An 18,351-nucleotide genomic window follows, 5' to 3' on the forward strand; every position below is an offset into this window, starting at 1 on the left:
AATATGTAGAACAGCCTCTCTAGACGATATTTTTAAGCTACACGACGATGATCCCAGGTGATCCTTTATTGAGTTCTGTAGCAGTTTAAACTGTAATATAACTAAACGTGAATCTGTCAGAACCAAATTTATGTTCCGTAGTGCCTGATAACTTTAATCAATATGCAAAATTCAAAAATAATATTTTCCCTTCTAAATCGCTCCTCCCCTAAATCAACATATTCAATTAGGGAACTCTCAAAAGATAAAAAATAATAATTAATATAAATAATTCAAATAATATTTTATGAGTTTCATTTTATCGATCGAATTAAAAATTTAGTAATAGTTTTATAAAAAAAAAAAAATTCATGAAAAAGCAACAAAAAAAACTATCCTGATGATCTGGTATAATGTTTTAGTAATCTATCTTGTTTGTCTATGATTATACCAGATTTATACCAGCTGTTTGTTAGATTCGATACAATAAAAGATAGATCTGATAAACAGAAGCCGGCTAATGTACTTGTATCTAATATTTTGCACACTACTATATTCTGCGCCTGAACTTGTTATACATACATATATGTATGTGGATGTTCATCTGAATACCTCTCCAGAAAATCTGAGTGAGTTTGTTCGTTTTTTTTATTGTCCATTTCTCCTCTTTATGCAGATTTCCAGTTTTACAACCGTTTTTAAACAGACGAAGCATACATACATACATCTGTACATAAAAAAGTATGTAATTATATCGTGCCTTAAGCTACATATGTACATAGAACCAAGCATGATTAAAAATCATTTTTTTCACACATCCAGCACCAAGTGCCGCCTCTGCCATGCTCGTGTGTGAGATTGAATGAATTTGTCGCATAAAACGCAACTACCAGATAGTCAGTCACCGTGGAAACCATAGCAAAAATCAGCATTATATGTAGAAAAGCATAAAAAATAAATATGTAAAGATGTATACAATGTGCATAGGCCTGTGTCGATTCAAAGAAAGATACTATCTCTACTTTAAAATGTATATATTTTAGCACTGCATGCGAATAAGTACATACATATATAAATTCACCGGTGCTTTGCAGCCAACAGCTGAATGTCTATGTGCACTTCCAGTCTATGCGTTCCTCAACGGCGAACTCAGCGTCAACGCGATTCCACACAGCTGCGATGCACCGACCATGTCAGCCGACCGACAGCTACGCAATTCCAGAAAATCGTGTATCGTGTGTACCCACAGTCACAGTATGTACATATGTGACGAGGTATCGCTCCACGAGTGTGTATAAAAACGTTACGTTTCGAGTATCTACAACACGAGCAACGCTTACAAGGGTCATGCAAACCGAAAGGGCCAAGGGATTGCCTGCTTTTCAGCGACATGCGCAGTGGAGCTGAAGTGAAAATCGTACGCTGCCCTTAAACGAAGCTGCTGTTTCACACTTGGACCCCCGGCTTTCTGGAACCACTACTACGGCTAACTTGTCTGGTTACCAGCTGTTTTTTGTTGCTTTTATGGATTGTTGTACGTGCCGGTAACATTGTTGCTGCTGCTGCAGCGGCTGGTGTTGTTGTTGTCTTTATTTGCCGGCACAACGACCGGTTCGCTGACAATGAACGCCACCATCTACACGATAGCAACAATAACAACAGCTGTGCTGAGGTACACTCTCAGCTGTTGTATGGCAGAATGAAAAGCATAGAAAGCATTGGAAGTTTTGCGTAAAGTTCCAGCACATGAGGGATACTTTTTGCGGCGTTTGTCGTGCGGCTGTTGGCGTTAAGTACTTGCATATGTATATGAGTATGTACATACAAATATATAATGTATTGTAGATACAACGCTGCATATTAATGTAGTAATATCTATATACATATGTGTTGTTGATTGTTCAGGCGTTAAAGGTGTGCAGCTAAGCAATTTCGTTGCACTACATATGCCTTTATATACATATTTATATACTTAAGGTTTTTATATAAGCATAAAAAGCATATTGGATGCATATTTACATACATACATACATATTTACTATACAAGTACATATTTACTCGTCTGTCTCTAATTTCTTGAAGCTTAAATATACTTAATTACATACCTATGTACATATATACATATGTATTATGCGTTTCAATTGATTTTGTTGTATTAACACCTTCGTAAGCCCATACTTATATACATACATGCATACACACATACATACAAGTACAAACCCTCCGTATTAAGCAGCCTTATAAAAACATGAAATATTAAACTGTTGAAAAATAAAGCCTTTCCTGCTTTGAATCGTCAATAAAATATACAAACTATCTCTAGACGCACATACATACGTATCTGCAAGCTTTGTATATATGTACATACTATGTACATATATACATATAATCATACACTTGCACGCGGAACGTGCGAGAAATCATTTTTTATGACTGTCTACACTCCTCCACTTTTTTGAGGTGTCTAAAAATAGCTGTTGTTTATGGTAAAGTGTTCTCGACTTTAACATACATACATACATACATAGTATACTACAAACAAAATTGTTTATAAGAAATGATAAACAAATGCTACATTATTTGCAAAAAATTTGTTTACAAACAACAGCGGCAAGCGAAAGCCGAAAAAAAACCGGTACCGTCACGTAGGCGAGCTTTCAATTTGTTTGGGTGCACGTAGATATGTACATATGTATGTAGATATTTATGGAAAAGTCTATTAGCCACTGATTGATTTTTGATATAATTATCGATTTTTTTCGCTCATTTATGATAACGCATTTATGTACTTACATATGTACATATATATGTATATATGTATGGGTGATTCTACGATAAGAGGTTTCAATTGCATAGAGAAAACGGCCAAAGAAAAACTTGTGATTTTTTCATGAAACCTCTATATTATGATTTTTGTCCCTTTTATTTATTTTCTCACGTAAGGGCAAGTCACTTAATACATATTTTAATACTTGTTCGACGACCAGGATAAATACATCGGCCAGGGGAGAGACGTAAAGTTTATGGTAGATAATTATATTACCAAAAGCAAAAAAATAATTTAAAATAGTATTACAAATTAAAGGTACTCTCTTTCCTAGATGAATAAACCCTAAAATTAAACCCTATATATATTAGCAAATCAATAAATTCACTCTTTATCATAAATAAACGAAACAAATATTAAATATAAAATCTTAAGATCTTTCAAAAACATTTACTGACTTTTTAAAGACGTAATATATCCTCTGCCCTTTCAAAGAGAAGAATTGGCATGGTCTGATCTTATTTATATATATGTACTTAGATATATGTATATTTGGCGTATGCACCGCTTATGCGATTATAGGCGAATCTATTTGAACGCGCTAGTCATCTCTCCTTTTTGCTGTTTGGCACGAATTGGAAATACCAATAGAAACCAGGTCACTTTTAACCTGGTTTTTCCTACGGAATGGAGGGCTCGAACATGGATGCATTGAACACTTTCCAAGCTGAAGCGCTTTCGTTATTCGAATAACATGACCTAGCTAACGTAGCCTCTGTCATTTTATTCGCTGAACTACATACATATGTCAGTGTCGTCGTATAGTTGTTCATCGTTCCTTCATCTGCGGTATTCGATTTTGCCAATGTTCAAAGGACCATAAATCTTTCACAAAACCTTTTTCTCGAAAACTCCTAGTGCAACTCTCATCGGATGTTGACATCGTCCATACTTCTGCACCATAAAGCAGAAAGGGGATGATAAGGGACTTGTAGAATTTGGTTTTGGTTCATCGAGAGAGGACTTTAACATTTAAATGTCCATTCCGTCCAAACTAGCATCTGTTGGTAAGAGCGATTCTGCGTTGGATTGCGAGGCTAATATTTTTGATTTTGTTGATGCTGGTGATGGCTGGAGGTGGGGAAGGGGTCATGTTCAGAAGTTCACGTAAGAAAGTATCAAGACTCAAGCAGCTCACGACTTCCGGTCCCGGTGACATGATGAATAGTATCTCCCCTGGTCTCTAACAGGCAGGGGAGAGACGTTTTCATGAAAAATTTAATTGTTTTAATTGACTGAATTATTTTTTGGGTTAATTATTTATTGCACTTTAATTATCACAGTATTAGTGATTTAGGACAATAAAGGCAAATAAATTAAAGTAATATTATACGTCATATGAATTGCCAGGGGAGAGACAAAATCAGTTTTCGAATCCAGTACTCCGCACGATCGGGGCGCAACAACTAAAAAACTACAGTGCTCAAACGGATTTCGCGATTAGTATTGTTAACTTCAGGCTGAAATGAGCCCATGAGCACTTTTTCCAATGCGATCGTCTTTGAATTTATGTCGTACAAGCGGAACAAAATTTGCCAGGGTAGAAACTTATAAAACTCGGGACAAAAGTTAATTTTAAAAATGATATGAAATAAACAAAATAATTTTGTTTTTTATTTAAGAATACTTAATTTTAATTATTTTACTTCCGATGGAACTTAGTTTTGGTTTAAGATCTCATACAAAAAATATATATATTGTCCGAAAGTTAAATAAAAAGTAGCAACGGGACAAGCCATGGGAGAGACTTTTTTAGACTTTGAAAGAAATTTCAGAAAAAAATGTTTTAATTATGCAGTAAATTATACTGTTATTTAATGCACTACCTTAATATGATGTGATTCATTAAAAAAAAAATAGCAACATAAAGGACAAAAACAATACTTTAAGCTGATTGCCGCACAAGTTACCTCTTATCGTAGAATCATCCGTATATATAATCAGCATGTGGGTGAACAAATTTTTCCTATAATCTACATACATATATACACAGCATAAATGTATGCACATATATGTATATACTTACGTAACTATGTACTTGCTAACAGATTATCATGAAATAATGTTGGTGGAGTTTGGTCCAGATTAAATAGCTACACTTACATATGTTTGTGTATATGCATATTTACATACATACATATAAGTACAATAATTACACGTGGCTCTTGAAAACATTTCTAGAAAAAAATTGATTTAATGCTCATATACGAGTACACATGAATAAAAAGAAAACGTTCTGGGCCAGGGTTCTCATTTACTACGCCGGAGCAGCAAAATGTCTAGAATTATTGCTATGCTATGGCTACCGCTCTCACTTTGTCGAGAGCCACAGCATATCCTTAGTGGCCTTAACATAAAGTGCTGAACACAAAGACGACGATACGACACGACGTAGCGACGGCTGATCACAAATGTCGCTTTGAAGCCAGCGTCGTGAACATTTTGCAGACGGCAGCGACATATCAAACAGCAAATTCATTGTTGCCGTACTAAAATCTTTCACTTCAATAAAATTTACATATTTAGTTTAAAGTGAAATTATTTACGCAAAAAATGTAAAAATGGTCGATTTATTTATTTTAAATAATCGATTCTTATTATAAATGATATATCAAAGCTATTTTACGTTTCTGCTGGCAAAATAACGACATGTGCTCTACTCTGCTCCGAGTTGTGTTAGGTAAAAACTATAGCTGGAGCGGCAGCAAAAACTTAAATTCCGCGCTATGTTCTGGCGTAGTGGTAGCAAAAAATTGAGGGCGGTAGCACAGCAGAGCTAATGAAAATTTTCATGTGCTACAGCTCTCGCATGTGTTTGTTGTTGTTTTTCTTTTTCTTCAGAAATATTTTCGAAGCATTGCACAGAGCTGTGCAATATAGAGCGTTTGAAAAACTACGATACTCCCGTAGCATTTCATTTTACTATTGCTATCGCTCTCACTTTGTCGAGAGCCACAGCATAGCCTTAGGCTCCAGTTACCGATGCTTGACTTGACTCAGCTTCGAAAAATTTCGCTTGGGAAACTTAGATGCAGTTATACTTCACACAACTTCAACTTCAGCTGTTATTATTATAGTTTCTGGGTAGAGTTGCCAGATGTGCAGATTTAGCTTTAAAATTAAGTTTTTTAAATTAAAATATCACCAAGATTGAAGATGTCAAAACTAGTATACAAAAAAATCTTCACTATTAGGAAATCTGTGAAGCTCAGTTTTTCGATATTTAGAATTGTTAGAAGATGTAATAAATTGGAGCCAGCCAAGCGTATAAATGATAGGTGAAAAAATAATTTATTCAAATTGTTTTTGAACATTTACAATCAATTTTTCATTACATAAATTCGCAAAATATTTTTTTCTGAGCAGATCACACCAAATTCTTGGAGAGATTCGCAATAGTTATGTTTCTGTTGCAAAAATTATCCTCATATCGAACCTATTTGATTTAATTTGTTTATTGCACTTAAAGTTAAACAAGTATTTGCGTTATAAATAAAATAAAAGATTTTTTTATTAAACACATTAAAAAATAATTGTTGTGAAAAAGGTATTTTCCTCTGAATTATCTTATTTTTGCTTTATTTGAACATTTATAAATATTAAAGGTTAGAATTTTAACATATTTAATTTTAACCGAAAATATTCAGGCAACACTGGAATAGCGTCATAATGAGAATGAAAATAGAAGCAGTGAGAGAGGGAGAGCAGTACAAATGTCAACGTAACTTAGAGTTCTAAATTCAACAGACTTTCAAGTCAAGTCATGCGTTCGGTAATCAAATACATGCAAGGCCCATTAAACGGATGTTTTATGTGACAGTTCTCAAGTCTCTCTAGGTCAAGTCAAGCATCGGTAACTGGAGCTTTAGCATAACAATGTAAAAAACCAGCTCTACTCTGCTCTGAGTTTTGTTAGGTAAAAAACTATAGCTGGAGCGGGAGCAAAAAATTAAATTCAGCGCTTTGCTCTGGCGTAGCGGTAGCAAAAAATTGAGAGCGGTAGCACAGCAGAGCTAATGAAAATTTTCTATTCAAAAAATTCTATTGTTCAGAAACCATAAGCGCGAACAGACGTTTTCTTAATCGGTATATTTTAAATTCGCTTAGGTTCAGGCACGTTCTCAGTAATTCGAGCAATCCAACTAATTTGTTTGTCCTCAAAAAACCTTGAGAATTCTTCAGCACTTTTGAATATTTATTTCTTGCGTAAAATGGCACCGACAAAGAAAACCTTCAACGCACTTATTTACTATGAAGAGAATGATAACAACCGCATGAAATGTAAAACATGTTCGCGTGTTTTAAAAAAAGATCGTGTTTTTAATTTAAAGAAACATTTACTATTGCATGGCATACGACCGGTGCAAAAAGAAAACAATTCTGATTCCAAAAAGAACATGAAACATTCCAAAAAGAATATGAAACATCAACAGATAAAAGTTCAAATCAGTAAAAAAAATTTAGTCCGTTCATACATTGGTCTTGTCACTGAAGACGGCGTTCCGTTCGATGCGCTTGATTCCAATAATATGCGCAATATAATTGATCCTATATGTCAAGGTCTTAAAGACAAAAGTGGAAAAAACTTCATACTAAATGGAAGCAAGTGTAAAGCTGTACTCGAACAAGTAGCAGCGAATATTAAACTCGAAATACATGAAGAATGTAAAAACCGTCTGATATCTTTAAAAATTGATAGTGCAACAGGGCTTGATCCAAAAATATACGGCATCAGTGCGCAATTCATAAGCAAAAATGAAATTAAATCGCGAATTCTTGGTATGGTGGAACTCAAAGGAGCTGGGTCAAGTGCATCCGAAAATCTGGTCAAAGAAATTGTATCCGTTTTAGACAAATATGAAATAGCACTAAGCCAAATTGTAACAATTACATCGGATAACGGTGCCAATATGATATCACAAATTCATACAGGCGATCACGATACTGGCAAAGCCTGTATTCTACAGAATCTTGAGTACACAAAGCAAATCGACCTTTTCGACACAACAGAAAATATTTGTGTTGGTGAAATACAAATATGTCAATGTGCAGCACAGATTGCACAGCTTTGTGCACTTGACGTTACAAAAAATACAGTTATTCGAGAGTATTTGTTTCAGTGCCGAAATCTAACCAAATACATTCTGGAGCCATCAAACGGTTATCGTGATTTGTTTGAGTTAAGAAATTTTACATTACCTCAATTGGATTGCCCAACTAGATGGGGATCTACTTATAACATGATTGACCAACTGAATAAAGCGAAAAGTATATTAAGTCTGATTGAAACTGTAGAAAATAATTCACAAGACGAACATATAGTAGTGAATAAACTGTTATGGGACTTCATGGACTCCTACGTTACTATTATGGCTCCACTGCAAAAAACTATAATACAGTTTCAACAAGAACAGTTGCACTACGGCAACTTCTATGCTCTGTGGCTGGTTTGCAAACTGTCTACGAATCAGATTGTAACAACAAGCAATTCAAGTAAAGATTCCATTATTTATACAATTGGAGAGATGCTTATTGAAAGTATGGAAGCACGAACTAAAGAATTAGGGTCTAATGTTGGCTTTGACGCTTGCTTATACTTAGATCCAAGATTCCAACATATACTTGACGGCTCACAAAAACAAAGGGCAATACATTTTTTAAAGACATTGTGGACACAAATAAAAATCCACAGTCCAATTCAAAATTTATCATTAACAAATTCAAATACTTCGCATACTGAACATAAAGAAAGTAATTTAGATCTTTTGGATGACTTTTTGAGTGTAGGCGTTGTTAAAAATGAGTCAACAGATGTGCATGAAAAGATTGAAATGTTGAAGCTGCCATATATGAAATCTAGCACAAATGTTTTAAATTTCTGGAAAGAGAGAAAGTCAAGCGATCCAGAGCTTTATGCTCTAAGCAAAATATGTTTTGCTATACCAACAACTCAAGTAAGAATTATTACTTAATCTATGACAAAATATATATGTAGCATTTGCTTATATTTCTTAATATTTGTAGGTAACAATAGAGCCGGCGTTTTCGTTTTTAAAACTGGTGTTATCGGATAACCGCAATCGATTAAGTCACCACACATTGGAAAATATACTTCTGGTCCGGCTTAACTCAACTCACTTAGATAGTGCCATAGAGAATTTGAATTTATTTGTAGACGAGGATTAATTTAAGTTTCTAAAAGCATAAGTTCTTGAACTTATTATTGACTTATATTTAGACTTAGATTTTCACTTTCAAAATAAAATATTATTATTAAATTTATTTATTTCAATTTAAATATTATTAGAGGACCCGTCCACATTTTACTGTGGCTGATACATAGATGTATGTATGTATGTGATTGGCGTTCAACCGTTTAGCCGGTTATAGCCGAATCGATAAGAGCGCGCCACTCCTCCCTTTCCTTCGCAGTTCGGCGCCAGTTGGAGATTCCAAGTGTAATCAGGTCGCTCTCCACCTGGTCCCTCCAACGGAGTGGCGGGCTTCCCCTTCCTCGGCTTCCTCCGGTGGGTACTGCATCGAACACTTTCAGAGCTGGAGTGTTTTCGTCCATTCGGACAACATGACCTAGCCAGCGTAGCCGCTGGCTTTTTATTCGCTGAACTATGTCAATGTCGTCGTATAACTCGTACAGCTCATCGTTCCATCGTCTGCGGTATTCGCCGTTGCCAATGTTCTGAGGTCCTCTCGAAAACTCCTAGTGTCGTCTCATCTGATGTTGGCATCGTCCAAGCTTCTGCACCATAAAGCAGGACGGGAATGATAAGCGATTTGTAGAGTTTGATTTTGGTTCGTCGAGAGAGGACTTTACTGTTCAATTGCCTACTCAGTCCAAAGTAGCACCTGTTGGCAAGAGTGATTCTGCGCTGGATTTCGAGGCTGACATTGTTGGTGTTGTTGATACTGGTTCCCAGGTATACGAAATTATCTACGACTTCGAAGTTATGACTGTCAACAGTGACGTGGGAGCCAAGACGAGAGTGCGCCGACTGTTTGTTTGATGACAGGAGATATTTCGTCTTGTCCTCATTCACCTCCAGACCCATTCGCTTCGCCTCTTTATTCATGCGGGAAAAAGCAGAACAAACGGCGCGGTTGTTGCTTCCGATGATATCAATATCATCGGCGTACGCCAGCAGCTGTATACTCTTGTAGAAGATTGTATCTTCTCTATTTAGCTCTGCAGCTCGTATTATTTTTTCCAATATCAAGTTAAAGAAGTCTCACGATAGTGTGTCACCTTGTCTGAAACCTCGTTTGGTATCGAACGGCTCGGAGACGTCCTTCCCAATCATGACGGAGCTTTTGGTGTTGCTCAACGTCAACTTACACAGCCGTATTAGTTTTGCGGGTATACCAAATTCCGACATCGCGGCATAAAGGCAGCTCCTTTTCGTGTATATCTCCTAAAACAGCGTTTCCCAAATGCCGGTACCGGGCCATCAAAATAAGATGCCGGGCCGCAACATTCCCGCCTTGTTTTTAAAATAATACCTACTATCGATCGATCGATGCATCGTAATAATATATCGCCCGCACGTGTCACTCACCGCTGATGACTGACCTGTAGTTGAAACAAAAGAGCGAGGCGAAAGCTCAGCCAGAGAACTTAAAGATATAGAGAAGGGCTAATTGAAGTCGTAAGCCATCTGAAATTATGTCATTATTTTTCCTTACAAGTCGATGAAAGTACAGACATTTCCGATAGTGCCAATCTAATATGTTTTGTACGATATGACTATGATAATACTATTTATGAAGAGTTTTTATTCTGTAAATCTTTGCCAACACGAATGACCTCCGAAGAAATATTTAACTTGATTAATGATTATATCAACAAAAATAAAATTGAATGGAAGAAGTGTGTGCGATTAAGTAGTGATGGCGCACGAGCAATGTCAGGAATTCGTACTGAACTTTATCCAAGGATAAAAGCCATAGCTCTGGAATGTGTATGGACGCACTCATAGGGAAGCATTAGCCGTCAAAGAATGCCCTTACCCTTGACAGCAACGATGCAAGAGTGTGTATAAGTTCATTAACTTCATAAAATCTCGTCCATTTACCTCAAGATTGTTCTCTGTTTTGTGCAAAGAAATGGGAAGTGATCACGAACATCTTCTTTTACACTGTGAAGTGCAATGGCTGTCAAGAGGTAATGTCTTAAAAAGGCTTATTGAATTAAAAGAAGAAGTACAAGTTTTTTTGGAGCAACATCCCCCAACAGCTAGAGATGTAATATTTGAATTCAAGGACAGATTTCATGATGTTAGCTGGTTGGTAAAAGTGGCTTACATATCCATTTACATTCAAGTTAGATTCCGAAACAAATTTTCCAGATTCAGATGTCGATTCGTTGATTGAACTGTCAACTGATACAGCATTCAAGGATACATTTGACACAAGATTGATTGAGTTTTGGTTATCTTGTCGTCAAGAATTCACAATACTAGCTCATTAAGCAATGACTTTTGTGACCACTTACAAATGAGAAAACATTTCTCTTATGTATTATTTAATCTCATGTAACCGTCTTGAGTTGAATATTATTAAGTGGTTCACGACAGGTAAGGACAGTGTGAAAATTACCGGGTCATGGTAAAACTAAGTTTGGAAAGCACTGTCCTAGAATATTACTCGGTTAGATTTGATATATTATCCATATTTTAAATATAATGCACTATTTAATAAGACAAAAAAGGCAAATTTTGAAACCCACCTAACCCCTTAACTCTATTGAAGTTGCCATAAAACATAAATAAAACTTATCGTTTGGGAGTATTGACATCTTAAGAAGCTCATCCATGCGGGCTTAAAACTTAATCGATGCGTTAAGTGGCAAGTTACGCACTTCATTAAAACATTATTATACAGACAATGGGTAATTTTTCGGAAATTTATTTATATATTTACATACATATGCAATACATGGTATATACTCATATAAATAATTAAGCAAATATAAGTATATACAATTTTCATATATGTACATTCATCACCTCAATGAGTCCACATATTGTAGCAAAGCCATACGCATAATGTAAGTAGCTTCCTACAAAAAAAAAATAAAAAATAAAAAAGAGGAAACTAACCAGCTAAAATGCTGCTGTGTGTAGTATAATAAATTTGGAATGTGTCTACTGCGCATAGCTGCGGCTGCAAAGCCTTAGCAGCGACGCAGCGACGACAATTTCATCTCATTTTACACTACAACAAGAGCAGCAATAAGAAGAAATCGAAAAATCGGCAAATGCAGTCGTCGCATTGCAACGTTGTATTGCAAAAAGTTGGCGAACTGCACGCACACAACAGCGCCACAAACGGTTGCCGGCATAACGACGACTCAGCCGCTCGGCCGGTTAGTTTCCTGACGCACCCCGATCATATGCTTGAACTTGGACTTCCAATCGAATTTGCTGTGCGCTTTCCATTCAGCGCTGCAAACTGGTTTAAAAGGGCAGCATTCAGCAATTTGCACTCATATGAAAACCAGTTAGGAAGCGAATCGGGCGTGTTTCGGCACAGCGCATCGGTTGCATTCGAATGCTACAACTTCTACTGCATCAACTAAGCAGCTTAGACAGAGAGCAGAAAACTGCAAAATTTAAGTGTTAATTTCGTGCGAAATAATTAAAAAAAATTCACTCCTTGTTTATAACGCGAAAAATCGACGAGTGAAAAGTCGGTGTCGAAATACGCTGTCTCTTGAAACGTGTCGTGTAACCGTGAACGCATCGCTGAAGTGGGTGTGCGAAAGTGTGTGCGTTTTGCAAAAAGAAAAAACAAAACTTTCCGATTAAGATATATTAAAATATATACATACATACACATTGTAAACGATGTCACTAATACCGTTCATACTTGAATTGGCCGATGAGTTGCATGAATTCAATCGTTGCCTGGCCACCGGTGGTATGGATGTCGACGACTTCGGTTTCGGTATCTATCCGCATGAATTGCAGCCGCAGCAACAGCAGCAGCAGTCACCGCAGCAACAACAGCAACAGCAGTCGCAACATCCACTGCAACAGCAGCAAGCACAGCAACAACATTTGTCGCCGCAGCAGCAGCAGCGACGCCCACGCACGCTCTCCCAGTTCTATTGGTTGCCAAATATAAGTAAAAGTCGGCACCATCCCTACTATCGTGGCAAACCCTGCTGCAACAAAACTCCCATACATTTGGTGCACGACCATCAGCTGGAGAAGGAATCATCTTCGACTGCTGGAGGCGGTGGCGGCGGCGGTGGTGTTGGTGGCGTCACCAATTCTGGCTCCACGACCGGCATAACGGTGGGTGACAAGGAGTCGACGACCACTACTGCTGGTGCTCATGCCACAAACTCATCGAGCTCATCCAATGCGGCTGGCAATTCGTCAGCTGGTAAATCCGCGTATTCGGTGGTTAATAAGAATGGCTTTCAAGTCAGCATGAATGTGAAGCAATTCGCACCCAACGAATTGACCGTCAAGACAATCGATAATTGTATCGTCGTCGAGGGTCAGCACGAAGACAAGGAAGATGGGCATGGCGTTATTTCGCGACACTTCATCCGAAAGTATATGCTGCCGAAGGGATATGACCCGAGCGAAGTGCTTTCAACATTGTCCTCGGATGGAATTTTGACTGTTAAGGCGCCACCGCCAGCACTGAAGACTGACGAGACTATGGAACGCATTGTCGACATACAGCAAACTGGCGGAACGGTACAAGTTCAACAGAGCGCTGCTGCTGCTAAGGAGCCTGCAAATAGCGTAGTGGCTAGCAGTGGCAAGGAAGCCCAAACCAGTGCAGCAGCAGCTATGGTGGAACAGACAGTGACAGCCACAGCAGCCGTTGCAGCTGGGAGCTTACCAACAGCGGTGGCAACAACATTACAAAAACAACAACAACAACCGGAACCACAGCAAAAGCAACAAAAACAACAACAACCACAGCAGTTGAGTGCAACAGTCGAAGGTGTGCAACAGCAGCAGCAGCAGCCAACAAAATTGTCACAGGCAACAACAACAACAAAAGACTTGCAGGTAACGTGCGAACGCAATGGCAAACTGGAACCGAATGAGTTGCACGCCGAGCAAGAGACTGAAACACGAACAGCTGAGCAGACAGCCACGTCTTCCAACACCAACAACATAGCCGCCAACAATAACAATAACAACAATAACAATAACACTAACAGTAACAATAACAGTGAAGTCACCAACATGGAGTGTAGTGAGCTAAAAGCCACTGTTACTTCCAAGGCCACTCTGCAAACGGAAGTGCAAGAACAGGAGTGCGCAGTAGAGGACGCCGAGCCGACACTCACCGTCGCTGTAGATGATGTCAATAATAAAATGCCACACACAACCGATGCCACAAAATCATCGTCGAGAATTGACGCCATCATGGCTGACGCTACCGCAGATGAGCCGATGGAGACAGAGGAAGAGCTGGAGGCTGTTACTAAGGAGGAAGTGCTCGCACAGAAACCTAATGAGGTCTCAATACCCACAGCAGTTGTTGAAGAAGACACAGCGACCGCCAACAACACTGATGCTGGCGTTAACTCGGCTACAGCAACAGCAACAACTAATAACAATACCACTTCCAATGATCTCGTCACACCGACAAACGACGCTGTGGGCGCCGTCGAAGCCAACGGTATTGAGATTAACACCACCAACAACATTGATATCGAGTTAGCGCCCGCAACTATTACTGAGGCCAGCGAAATTGTTTTGATCACCAATAATGGTGTGTCCGATGATAAGACTGCACCCACAGGCGACGACGGTCTAACGATCAGTTTAGAGACAACAGTTGCCGAGATAGATGGTGTCACAGACATGGACACAGATGTGGCTGAGGTCGCCGACGCTGTCGATGGTGTGGTGGATGCGGATGGCTTGGATGGCGCCGTCATCGCCATTGGCGTCGTCGATATTGGCGTTGGCGTCGATGTGAATGTAATCACAGCCGATGGCAACAACGCGACTGCGCAAAATGCCGAAGTTGTACACGAAGAGAATCTCTCCGCTGGCAATTTGGTGGTTGCTGCACAATCGCCGACACCAGCTGATTTGGTGGCAGCAGCTGATGCCGCTATACTGTTGGCCAAGACGCAATGTGATGGTGGTGGTGCCGGTGATGTTGCAGCCAGTAAACCTGCTCTAACCACCGAGGAGATAACTAACTAAGCGGGTGGGGGTCAGAGAGAGAGAGAGAGCGGGCGTAGTGGTAGCACGAAAGATTTGAGCAGAAAAGAAAAAAAATGAAAATATTGCAGAAATAGAAAAAGATAGTAACGGTATAAACATTCACTTTGGCAGATACATACGTATATATGAGAAAAACAAAAGAACACAAAACTAAGAAAAAAAAAAAAACAAAATTGCGTTTACATTTTAAGTACTTAACTATGGTAGTAGCAGGTAAAGATGAAAATAAACTAAAAAATAAAAACAAAAACAAAAAGCAGATGAAGCAAGTGATATAAAAAGTAGAAATATAAAACGCGTAGAGAGCGCAGGCGGCGTACATACATTTAAACGCCATTTCCTACATGCATTCATACACATTCTAACATAAATTAATTTTTAACAAACACACATACAAACAAAAATAGTAGTAAACTGTACACAAAATAGTACCATTAGTTAAAAAGCCTTGCAAATTATAATAAATCGTCTATGCGAGAAATTTAAAAAAAAAAATTGTATTAATTTTCTATATATAAAATCGGCTTTTGCTGCTATTCAAAATAAACTGAGTTCACACTCATTGCATTCCAATGGTTTAGTTGTGTCTTTTATGTTCCTATGCAGACTGAGCTTAACATATTTTCTAACTATTTATGGTTATTTAAATTATTCATTAGTTGTTACATTAAAAATGTAATATTTTTAGTTTTTTTTTTAAATAATAATATTTTTATTTTTTTATTTAAATAATAATATTTTTCTAAATAAAATTTTTAAATTGTATTTTATTATTATCATAATTTTATTATTATTTATATTTTTTTAGAATTTGGGTGTGAGAAATTTTCGTTTATAATATTTTATTAATTTATTTTTTTTTTTTTATTTAGCGCGTTTTGTTATTTTATTTTTTATAAATTTTTTCATATTTCTTCAAGTATTTCCTTTATACAAATTATACAATTTAGAGCAAAAAGTATTAAAAATAAATAAACAAATATGAAAAAAAAATTTATAATAAAAAAAAATAAAATTTAGTCAAAAAAAGTAAAAAATTAAAAAAAACAACTGAAATGTAAATTAATTTAAAATAATAATAAATTAAAATAAATAGTAGTAGTAAAAAAAATACAGATATTTTATTTATTTGTTTTTTTTTTTTAACTACTACTATTTATTTTAATTTATTATTATTTTAAATTAATTTTAATTTTTTTTTTAATTTTTTTGACTAAATTTAATTTTTGTTATTCAATTTTTTTTATTTTTTGCCTTAAATATGTATAATTTTTATTTATATATATTCTTTTTTAGTTTTTTTACAATATTTCATTTCAGTTTCTATAATATTTTTTATTATGTTTTTTATTTTTTCATGCATTTTATTTATTTTTTTATTCATATTCATATTTTTATTATTGAAATATACTATTTTGAACTTTTTTTATTTAATAGTTTTTTTATATTTATATTATTTTTTTATTTATAATTAATTTTGTTTCATATTTTTTATTTAAATTTTATATTGTTTAGTTTTTTATTTAAATATTTTATAATATTAATATATTTTTATTTTTATTATTATTTTTTAGTTTCAATTAAATTATTTAAATTTTTATGTAATTTTAAATTATTTCAATATTTTTATTTATTTTTTTTTTTAATTTTATATTGTTTAGTTTTTTATTTAAATATTTTATAATATTAATATATTTTTATTTTTATTATTATTTTTTAGTTTCAATTAAATCGTTTTAAAATTGTATGTCATTTTCAATTACTTCAATATATTTCGATCATTTAATTTAATATTTTTTAATTTTATTTTTTTTTATTGTTCAAATTTTTTAAAATACTTTCTGGCTCTATATTGTATATTTTTTATTTATCTATATTAATTTTTTTTATTCTATATTTTTTAAACATTTTATTTCAATTTATTTTATTTTTTATATTTTTTAATGCATTTTATTAATTTTTTATATTTCAATATAATTAAAAATAATATATATTTAACATTTTTTTATTTAATATATTTTTTTATATTTATATTATTTTTTATTCATAATTAATTTTATTTCATATTTTTTATTTAAATTTTTAGGTAATTTTAAATTATTTTATTACCTTTTTCATTTCATTTGTTTAGTTTATTTCATTTATATTATTTTTTATTATTTAAATATTTTTATTTTTATTTATTTATTTTTTATCAAACAATTTCAATTTTTATGTAATTTTCATTTATTTCATTATATTCCTTTCAATTCATTTTAATTTTTAATTTACAATTTTTTTTTAATTTTTTCGTATTATTTTCAATAAAGAAATTTATTTTTTAATAATTTTTAAATTATAAAAACTGCATTTTATTTTTCTATTTTTGTTCTTACTCTTATTTATAAATATTTTATTTATACTTTAGTTATTTTATTTTATTTCGAATTTATTTCCTTATTTTTATCTATTTTTATAAATTAAATATTCTTTAATTTTTTTCCCAAATATTCATACTTTAATCAATAAATACAAAATCCAAGTACTTGCCACTTGATAATTACATTCATTAGCAAATATATACAAATTAAATATTTATTTTCTTTTTTTCCTTAATTTTACTATTTACATACATAATTATTTACAAATCTACACGATTTTATGTATGTGTATGCATGCATGAAAACAGAATTGAAATGAAAACAGCTGCAATAGCAGCAAATGAAAATTAATATTAAATGCAGCAAAAACAACAAGAAAAACACAAAAACCGCTAATAAACATATTACATAAAAAAATTAAAAACAGAGAGCGCGAAAGCGAGAGAGATTCAAATATTGATATTAAAGAAGTACATACATATATTGAGAATTAAAAAAAATAAAATAAATGAAAAAAATAAAAATAAAAAAACCTTAAAAAGAAAGCAAAAAACATATTAAAAGACGCATAGAGATGATTGCAAGTTTAAAGAAAATACTTATTATAAAAAAGCAGAATTGCTATGCTAATAATGACTAAGGCGATAATGATGATAACTACTATGATGCAGATGATGATGATGATGTACGCTATATTCTGTCGTACTCTGGATACACAATAAAAATAAACGTAATCTCAAAAAGTAAATAAAAATAAATTTTGTTTTAATTACAAACATACGTATATGGGTATATACTCTTTTATTAATTAATAATAAAAATTAAATAAAATAATATTTATTATATATTTTTTTATTATTTATTTCCTTTAATTTATATTCAGTTTGAAATAAGCGAAAGTATCTGCTTCTTAATTTTATCTACTGCACTTTTGTACATTTATTTTTTCTATTCTATTATT

The 18,351-nt window shown here is 34.4% G+C and overlaps 2 protein-coding genes across 2 annotated transcripts; both read left to right on the top strand.

The window, feature by feature from the left end:
• The first annotated feature begins 6,506 nt into the window (after positions 1–6,506).
• LOC105220848 (uncharacterized) lies at positions 6,507–9,077 on the top strand. The gene is made up of 2 exons (XM_011197376.3): positions 6,507–8,760; positions 8,831–9,077. The coding sequence occupies exons 1-2, from the start codon at positions 7,018–7,020 to the stop codon at positions 8,990–8,992; spliced, it is 1,905 nt and encodes a 634-aa protein (XP_011195678.2). The 5' UTR covers positions 6,507–7,017; the 3' UTR covers positions 8,993–9,077.
• A 3,217-nt stretch (positions 9,078–12,294) lies between these two features.
• On the top strand, positions 12,295–15,603 carry LOC105220847 (heat shock protein 67B1-like). Its single transcript, XM_011197375.3, has one exon. It carries the CDS (start codon positions 12,667–12,669, stop codon positions 15,007–15,009), a length of 2,343 nt encoding a protein of 780 aa, XP_011195677.2. The 5' UTR covers positions 12,295–12,666; the 3' UTR covers positions 15,010–15,603.
• Positions 15,604–18,351: the final 2,748 nt, after the last annotated feature.

Source organism: Zeugodacus cucurbitae, chromosome 4 (genome assembly GCF_028554725.1).
Source record: "Zeugodacus cucurbitae isolate PBARC_wt_2022May chromosome 4, idZeuCucr1.2, whole genome shotgun sequence".
Classification (NCBI taxonomy): domain Eukaryota; kingdom Metazoa; phylum Arthropoda; class Insecta; order Diptera; family Tephritidae; genus Zeugodacus; species Zeugodacus cucurbitae.